The sequence below is a fragment of the Lycium barbarum genome, chromosome 12 (genome assembly GCF_019175385.1).
Source record: "Lycium barbarum isolate Lr01 chromosome 12, ASM1917538v2, whole genome shotgun sequence".
Lineage (NCBI taxonomy): Eukaryota > Viridiplantae > Streptophyta > Magnoliopsida > Solanales > Solanaceae > Lycium > Lycium barbarum.
The window spans coordinates 67,473,892-67,483,332 of NC_083348.1; the positions used below are offsets into that span (position 1 = coordinate 67,473,892).

General features: G+C 38.1%; 2 protein-coding genes across 2 annotated transcripts; both read right to left on the reverse strand.

Annotated features, from left to right (window-relative positions):
* Positions 1-315: 315 nt before the first annotated feature.
* Positions 316-8,537, reverse strand: LOC132621977 (uncharacterized). The gene is made up of 6 exons (XM_060336486.1): positions 8,298-8,537; positions 8,093-8,199; positions 7,853-7,985; positions 7,550-7,744; positions 6,920-6,966; positions 316-2,457 (listed from the first exon to the last, which is right to left on the reverse strand). Exons 1-6 carry the CDS (start codon positions 8,487-8,489, stop codon positions 2,220-2,222), a joined length of 912 nt encoding a protein of 303 aa, XP_060192469.1. The 5' UTR covers positions 8,490-8,537; the 3' UTR covers positions 316-2,219.
* On the reverse strand, positions 421-1,236 carry LOC132624377 (RING-H2 finger protein ATL34-like). Its single transcript, XM_060339165.1, has one exon. It carries the CDS (start codon positions 1,234-1,236, stop codon positions 421-423), a length of 816 nt encoding a protein of 271 aa, XP_060195148.1.
* Positions 8,538-9,441: the final 904 nt, after the last annotated feature.

Below are 9,441 nucleotides of genomic sequence, written 5' to 3' on the forward strand. Positions count from 1 at the left end.
TTAAACATTAGTATCGGTTTAACTTACCTCTTCAAGGTTAACGTCTCTCTCTCTCTCTCTTTTGAAAAATGTTAATGTCTTTCTTTCTTTATTTTCTCAAAATATCAAAATACTGTACCGCTCTTTCTATAAATCACATAATGGTTTATTTTTCAGATCATCAATTCCTTAATTATGAATTGTTACATGTAGTTACTTCTAAGTGACCTGATTGTAAATATATTTTGCAACGTACGTATTCTATAATAGTCAAAATTTGTTCAATCGGTTGTTTAAGTACATTGGAGACTGGAATAACTAGAGTGGTGCATCGACTGCAAACAACAAGCCTTTTTATATAAATCAGAAACAAGAATACGTATAAGTTTACATTCCAAACAATATTTTCTGGGTGAAGCAACAGACCAATATAAATGGTTGTCAACTCTGATCAGCTAAGTTTAATTGAGCAGTTTGGGATTCTCTTGATTGTAGCGTTTCTTCATGGACCAAATGGATAGTTTCTATAGGTTGGGTTGCTCTCAACTCAGTAGAATTCTCAGTACTTGCATGCACAACTTCTTCTTGGCTCTCTCTCAAATCATTACTTGTTTCACTAATCTTCACATAGACTTCACTAGTAATTTGGCCATCTATTGAACCAATTCCACTCAATTGCTCACTGTTTTGGGCTGTACTCCCTGTATGATTTGCTATCGTCTCAAAGCTTGAACTGTTGATGGGATTGTCACTCTCTGGTGCAAATATCGTCTCTGCTAATTCAGCCGTTTCCCCGTTTAATTCCTGCCTACCACTTTCACTGTAGCGGCTACTTTCTCCACCAGATATCGAGCCACCAGCAGTAGCTCTGCAAATTGGACAAATGGAGGTTTTCAAGAGCCACAAGTCTATGCATTCAGCATGAAAACTGTGACTGCACAGAGGCAACAATCTGCACTTTTCACCCACCTTGAGATTATCCAAACAAACTGCACATTCAATTCGACTAGTTCCTTTATTTTTGGACTGAAAAGCATAGGAAGGGAGCTTTTCTATATCCTCATGGGACATGCTGTTGCTAGGTAAACTGCCTCTTTCCAGCATGTTAGTGGTTCCAATTCCTCTTCTGTAAGCTCTCCCAACGATACAGACATGAATCACGATCAGAGTTCCTATCCCCACAAACAGCAATAGCATTGATATCGCGATCATCATGATTACAACCTGCCTAGCTATGCCCAACACATAGTAATCCATCTCAACTTTTGCTCCATCTATAAAACAAGTCAAGATTGGCTCCTTAGGTTTAAGAAAAATGAAGTTTGAACATTCTTAAAGATGCTAAAGATTGCAACTGCTGGAATGTATGGTTCTGATTTTATGCAGAAAAATCTACTTCAGAGGGCATAAGTAGTAAACAACTGGAGGCACATGTTCTGTGGGGTTTAAGTTTATTTCACTTGTGGAGTTGGTGGAGAGCATAGAAACATTGTAGTTGTTGTACTATATTAAAGTATTCATAAAGGTGCAGACAGCAGAAACTTATCTATTTATCATATTCCTATCATTTCTCCTCATTAGGTCATTTATTTGGACAGTGAATGACTACGGAAGCCTACATTCAACGTCTTTGTCGAGATGTAATGGATTTGGCCAATTAGCTTTTTTTCGTAAAGGTATTGTTCTCTGCACTTATCTATTTGTAGTTTTGTACCTAAGTAAGTTGACCAACTCACAGTGGGAAGCGAAAGGTTTTGCACAAGCAGGAGATTTTTTTTCAAGAAGAGCAAAACTGCATCAGATCAGTAACCAACAATTAAATTGAGCAGCAGATGAAATGTTACAATAATATGAAGAGTATATTTACAATATCATGAATAATAATCTAGAATGGAGCTTTTTTCTAAACCAAGTGTTGACGCTGCTCTGTTACTCTAGAGGAACAAACTGGTAGCTAACACTCTTGGGCACGATTATACAAATCTCCTCAAATTTGATATGATGAATCGTCTATAGCCATTGAAATGGCAAACAAACAATAGTAAGCAAAATTACATCTATGTTCCGTAGTATGCATCTGCCAATATCTACACTAGGTTTTATAGCTCCACCACCTGGTTTAACTTGACTTCTAAGCACCTCACACCTTTGATGGTATTTACAAGTATGTAAGAATACAGGGAAAACATGCTCACTAGAACTCGTTACTTCAATAATATGTGTGAACGAAAAACAAGACACTACCGGGCAACATTTATCACTTGAAGAACAGCTTGAGCACTTAAAGGTGAGAGCTTCAATTGACAGAAATGCTCCCAGGAAATTGTTTGGGGGTCTTCACTCACTTCTGTTGGCGTCATATCAAGTGTTTTCTCGTAGACATTTTGCAGTTCTAACAATAGAGCACGAGCAGCCTCCCTTGATTCAGGGAGTTGGTCACTGAGTTGAGATGCAGCAAGTTGGTGTGGGGTCCAACCCCTATTTTGAGAAAGAAAACATCTCCCTTATTTTAGCGAAGAAAACACTTCCCTTGTTTTAAGGAAGAAAACACTTCTCTTGTTTTGAGAAAGAAAACATCTTCCTTGTCTTTGGTAAATTGTCAAGTGTTTGCTTGAGTCATTAATGACATCAATAGGTTCATTTCATCCCTATAAATAGGGAAGTCTTCTATCATTTGAAGATATAGACCAAAATCATTTGCTAGACACACCAAAATCTCAGACAATACATCTGAGTGAGGGCAAAGTGAGGTATTCCATAGACTGTGTAAGAAAATAGTCTGTGAAGAAAAATAGAGTGTGAGTGATATTATAGAGAGGTGGGAAAATCAAAAGAGTGTTTTTATTTTGAGGGTGTAGTGGTTTTAGGAGTATTTATACTCGTTACTACACAGTGTAAAATTCCTTACTATAGTGATATCAGCTGCTCCTCTTGGCCGTGATTTTTCCCTTATTCGGAAGGGTTTCCACGTAAAATCTTGATGTCATTATTGCTGCATTTTATTCTTGCTGATTTAACCATAAGTTAGTGTTCCGCATTTTTCACTAATACCGTGAATATTATTTTTGCGGGTCTATTTTATTCCCAACAAGTGGTATCAGAGCCAAGGTTTTGTCTGAGTATGCTCTGTGGTTGCAGTACAGTCTGAACTTCCACATCAGAAAAGAATTACTTTGGTCTTCGAATAAAATAGTATGTGTATTTGTGATAAACGATGGAAGACAACACTAGTAGAATGGTTACTTTGAGTGGCGTAAATTATGTCATTTGGAAGGGCAAAATGGAAGATTTGCTTTATGTCAAGAATTTTCATCAACCTGTCTTTGCCAATAAAAAGCCTGATAATAAATCAGATGAAGAGTGGAATTTGTTGCATCGGCAGGTTTGCGGCTTTATTAGACAGTAGGTTGACGATATTGTGTTGAACCATATTTCTGGGGAGACACATGCTCGGACCCTATGGGAACATCTTGAAAGTTTGTATGCTCGGAAAACTGGTAACAACAAGATGTTTTTGATAAAGCAAATGCTGGGTTTAAAATACCACGATGGTTCCGCAATGACAGATCATCTGAATATTTTTCAGGGGATAATGAACTAGTTATCCGCTATGGGCATTAATTTTGATGAAGAAATTCAAGGCTTGTTTCTACTTGGTTCCCTACCAGATTCTTGGGAAATTATTAGAACTTCATTATCAAATTCTGCTCCGAATGGTGTGATCTCTATGGATCTTGCCAAGAGCAGTCTTTTAAATGAAGAGATGAGAAGAAAATCCCAAGGTTCCTCCTCATCAGATGTCTTGGTGACTGACACTAGGGGGAGAGGCAAGAATCGTGATTCTCAAAATAGAGAACATCATAGAAGCAAATCCAGAAGCAGACTTAAAGATATTGAGTGCTATCATTGCGGGAAAAAAGGGCACACAAAGAAGTTCTGCCGGATTTTGAAAAAGGAGAATAAAAATAAGGAGGAAAAGAAAGAAGATGGCAATCGAGTTGCCGCTGTCACTACAGAAGATCTTGTTACCGTCCTTGATGCGGATCTGATAAATATTGCTTGTGATGAGTCAAGCTGGGTTGTGGACAGTGGTGCCGCATCTCATGTGACATCAAGGAAGGAATTTTTCTCATCCTATACTCCAGGTGACTTTGGAACTTTGAGTATGGTAATGAGACTGTATCTAGGGTGGCTGGTGTTGGAACGATTTGTTTGAAAACTAGTATTGGAACTAAACTAGTTTTAAACAATGTAAAGCATGCACCTGATGTTCGTTTGCACTTGATCTATGTTGGTGTTTTGGATAATGATGGATATGTCAGTACCAATGGTGCTGGAAAGTGGAAGCTTACTAAAGGTTCCATGATTGTGGCTCGTGGCGAAAAGCGTCGTGGTCTATACAGGATTACGGCCTCTACTTGTGTTGATATGGTGAATGCAGTTGAGAGCAATAGCTCTTCAACATTATGGCATAAGAGGCTTAGCCACATTAGCGAGAAAGGACTAAATGTTCTAGCCAAAAAGAAATTGTTGTCAAATTTTGAAAGTGCTAAATTAGAAAAGTGTGAGCACTGCTTGGCTGGAAAACAAAATAGAGTTTCTTTCAAGTCTCATCTTCCTTCAAAAAAGACAGAGTTGCTTGAGTTGGTGCATTCAGATTTATGTGGTCCAATGAAGACAAGGACTTTGGGTGGTGCACTTTATTTTGTTACTTTTATTGATGATTGCTCAAGGAAACTTTGGGTCTACGTCTTGAAGACTAAAGACCAAGTGTTGGGTGTCTTTAAGCAGTTTCAGGCTTCAGTTGAAAGAGAAACTGGAAAGAAGTTAAAGTGTATTCGTACTGATAACGGTGGTGAATATAGTGGACCGTTTGACGAATACTGCAAGCAACAGGGTATCAGACACCAGAAGACTCCTCCTAAGACTCCTCAGCTTAATGGTTTAGCAAAGAGGATGAACAGGACCTTGATGAAAAGAGTTAGATGTTTGCTTTCTGAAGCAAAGTTGCTGAATTCCTTTTGGGGTGAGGCATTGTTGACCGCCGCACATGTTATTAATCTATCCCCTGCGGTTGCTTTGCAAAGTGATGTTCCAAACAAAGTGTGGTATGGCAAGGATGTTTCCTATGACCACTTGAAAGTGTTTGGTTGCAAAGCTTTTGTACATGTGCCTAAAGATGAGAGGTCAAAATTAACTGCCAAGACAAGGCAGTGCATCTTTATTGATTATGGCCTTGAGGAGTTTGGTTACAGGCTATATGATCCAATTGAGAAGAAGATTGTGAGTAGCAGTGATGTTATCTTCGTGGAGGATCAAACCATTGAAGATATTAACAAAGCGGAGAAGATAAAATCTTCAAGTTCTGAAGGGTTAGTCCCTCATACAAATATTGATGAAGTTGGTGGGCTCAATGACGATGGTGATGCCCAGAATCATGTTCCAGATCAGCACGTTAATGATGATAACGATGCTGTTATTGATGAGGTAGATGTTTCTACTCATGAAGTCGTGGATGAGCCCGATATTCCACTCAGAAGGTCTACTAGACAGCATGTTCCTTCTTCCCGTTATTCACCTAATGAGTATGTATTACTCACTGATGGGGGAGAACCTGAATGTTATGAAGAGGCCATGGAAGATGAACACAAGGATCAATGGATTGAATCCATGCAAGATGAGATGAAATCTCTGCATGAGAATCATACTTATGAGTTGGTGAAATTGCCTAAGGGCATGAGAGCTTTGAAGAACAAGTGGGTGTTCAAAGTTAAAGTCGAAGAACATAGCTTGAAGCCCAGATACAAAGCTGTGAAGTGGATACTCAGGTATCTAAGAGGAAGCTCAGATGAATGCTTGTGTTTTGGAGGATCAAATTCAATTTTGAAGGGCTATACAAATTCTGATATGGCAGGTGACCTTGATAACAGAAAATCCACTACTGGATATTTGTTTACTTTTTCAGAGGGAGCTATATCATGGCAGTCGAAGTTGCAGAAGTGTGTTGCACTGTCTACAACTGAAGCGGAGTATGTTGTCTATTGTGACAGTCAGAGTACAATAGACCTGAGCAAGAATTCCATGTACCATGCGAGAACAAAACACATCGACGTCAGGTATCATTGGATTCGTGAACAAGTGGAGAGTGAATTGTTCCAGGTCAAGAAGATTCACACGAGTGAAAATCCTGCAGATATGCTGACCAAGGTGGTACCGAGAGACAAGTTCGAACTGTGCAAAGAACTTGTGGGCATGCACTCAAACTAGAAGCTAGTGTACCCTTCTTCAGGTGAATGGGACTGGAGGGGGAGATTTGTGGGGTCCAGCCCCTATTTTGAGGAAGAAAACATCTCCCTTGTTTTAGGGAAGAAAACACTTCCATTGTTTTGAGGAAGAAAACACTTCCCTTGTTTTGAGAAAGAAAACATCTTCCTTGTCTTTGGTAAATTGTCAAGTGTTTGCTTAAGTCACTAATGACATCAATAGGTTCATTTCATCCCTATAAATAGGGAAGTCTTCTATCATTTGAAGATATAGACCAAAATCATTTGCTAGACACACCAAAATCTCAGACAATACATCTGAGTGAGAGCAAAGTGAGGTATTCCATAGACTGTGTAAGAAAATAGTCTGTGAAGAAAAATAGAGTGTGAGTGATATTATAGTGAGGTGGGAAAATCAAAAGAGTGTTTTTCTTTTGAGGGTGTAGTGGTTTTAGGAGTATTTATACTCGTTACTACACAGTGTAAAATTCTTTACTATAGTGATATCAGCTGCTCCTCTTGGTCGTGGTTTTTCCCTTATTCAGAAGGATTTCCACGTAAAATCTTAGTGTCATTATTGCTGCATTTTATTCTTGCTGATTTAACCACAAGTTAGTATTCCGCGTTTATCACTAATACCGTGAATATTATTTTTGCGGGTCTATTTTATTCCCAACAGTTGGATCAGCTTCTCAATTCCATATGCTTTGATTCCATCGACTCCCTGCAAATCGTGCAAGTCCATTAGAGACAACCCCATATACTACTGAAAATAAAGGATAAATGGTCATAACACCTTGCCTATCCAAAACTTGAACCAGGATACACATCTTATTCCTCTTTTATTTGTTTTGCAAGTACTAAGATCATGCATGACAAAGTATATACTTTACAGATCCATTAACCGTTTTACTGTGACTTCTGACAGTTCTGAGAGTTTATTAAGGCTTTGTTAGAACTTCATTTTAAACAAGGCAGAGACAATCATCAAAATATGACGGTCACTCCAGCATAAAACTCCTTGGATATGTTTATATAGGTTCAGTAGATCAAGATCACTGAGAAATATCATATTCAACAAAATAGTATTAAATACTTTTAAAATAAATTTCCTTCTCTAGCTCATTCCGGGATCTAGATGTGGTCTATAAAACTTAGTAAGATAAGATCTCAGTAAGCAGATAAACGAACAAACGGACTACAAATGAACCACAGGATTAATTTAAGTATCAAACTTATAGATGAAGTTTCATCAATCATCAGTCAAAATTCATATCAGAATGAAATAGGTAGTTCGGAACTCTAACCAGACGGGGTACAGTTCGAGAAATGCACATTGAAGCCTTCGCTCGAATTCGAGGATTTCTGTTTTTAAGATAAGGTTGCAGCTTAGGTAACAGTAGAACTGGAGAAACCCATGTCGTCATGGATATCAGAGCTTTCTCAGCTGCCTCGCATACAAATCGCTTGTCTTGTGAAGATTTTAGCAGAAGTTGAACAAGCTAGGCACATAAAGAGTCCCTTTATAAGCACAAGGATTAAAAATTTTATCACAGAAAACTATATTGCATGTCCGTTCACGAACAAGGTCAGTTGAAATCTAAGCTTACCAGTGGATCCAATGAGTTAATTAAACTGCCACAGTATGCTTTGAAAATGTCAGATGAAGCCATGATAGCGGTCTTACAAACAGCACTTCTTGGATTCTTCAAGGATTTCACAATAAGCGAGATTACATGTCCCCTGATTATGTTATGTGGACAAAATTAGTACAACAAGAAAACAGAGCAGGCACAACATACATCTGTCAATACCAATAGTTATATCCGAATTTTCAAAATAAGACTTACAACATATCAAGCATTGCTTCTCTGTGAAACATGGACAAACGTCGTACACCATTAAGTGCCTCACACACTAAAACCCAGTCCGTGGATTCCAGCACACTCAACAGCGTCTATAAAATGGAACGATATATACAAGGCATTACTATTCAACTGATATAAACAACCAAAAGCAGCAGAGAAACGACATGAGATCTCCAGATATTAATACCTTCAGGCTCATATCTACATCTTCAACATCCTTCAAATTCTCAGATTCAATGTATTCTACTTCTGAATTTCCCATCTCCGCCCCATGACTCCCTTTGCCATCTCCATTAAGGATAGGTTCCGCTAGTACAACAGGCTTTTCTTTTATGATTTTCATCAATATTCTCAACCTGTTTCTTGGAAGTATTCCCATTTCTGGAGATATCAGTGCGCTTCCCAGCTTCAGCGGTGTTTTGAGATCTCTAGGTGCTTCCTCTGACGTTATGTAGGAAGTAAGCATCTCGCAATAAGGAATAGAATTTAAGCAAGACTCAAGTCACCATCCACTTAAGCAGGCCATAATTTTCAGCATAGAAGAGGGAAAAATGAGTATTAACCACATATCTAATGTAAGATTACTAAGGAAGAGATTTAGGACTAATATTTCGAGTTTATAAACTATATCGTGTTTCTTAGAGATCCAAGAAAACACGTCCACAAGCTGTAGGGCAGCCCGGTGCACTAAGATCCCGCTATGCACGGGGTCTGGGGAAGGACACGACCACAAGTGTCACAAGATGTTGTTTTCACGGCTCGAACCCGTAACCTCCTGGTGACGTGGTAACCCATATTTCACGTTGCCCAATAGTAACTGGAGCATAATTCATATGCATCATATCCCCAATCTTGCTTGAATTGCTCCAATTAAGTACTTATTTTATACTTTACATGCTATACTAATTCCTTCAATATCAAGTCAAATGAACAAGTGTAACTAACATCATTGAGTAAATGAATTAGGAAAGACCAGCCAGGTAAGTATCAAACTTCAAAGGAAATCTTTTCATATATAGCAGTAAGTGGGATAAATAAAGAAATGATCTAATACGCGTTAATGAAGAACGCAATTTTGATCCAATCATCGGATGAACTATAATAATTTAACTTCAGTTTTGATTGCCAGCTTAAGTTTGGAAGTAATTGAATCAGTAAATGAAGGACAGTATATGTAGCATATGCATATTTAACTTATTTAAAAATATCACATATGCAAATGTAAAAACAATAGCTTAATCAGTTACCCATTTACAGAAAACATGTGGCAATAAAAATTTTAAAGAAAAAAAAAAAAAAAAAAAAAGAACCAGACCCTAACTCAAGCCCAA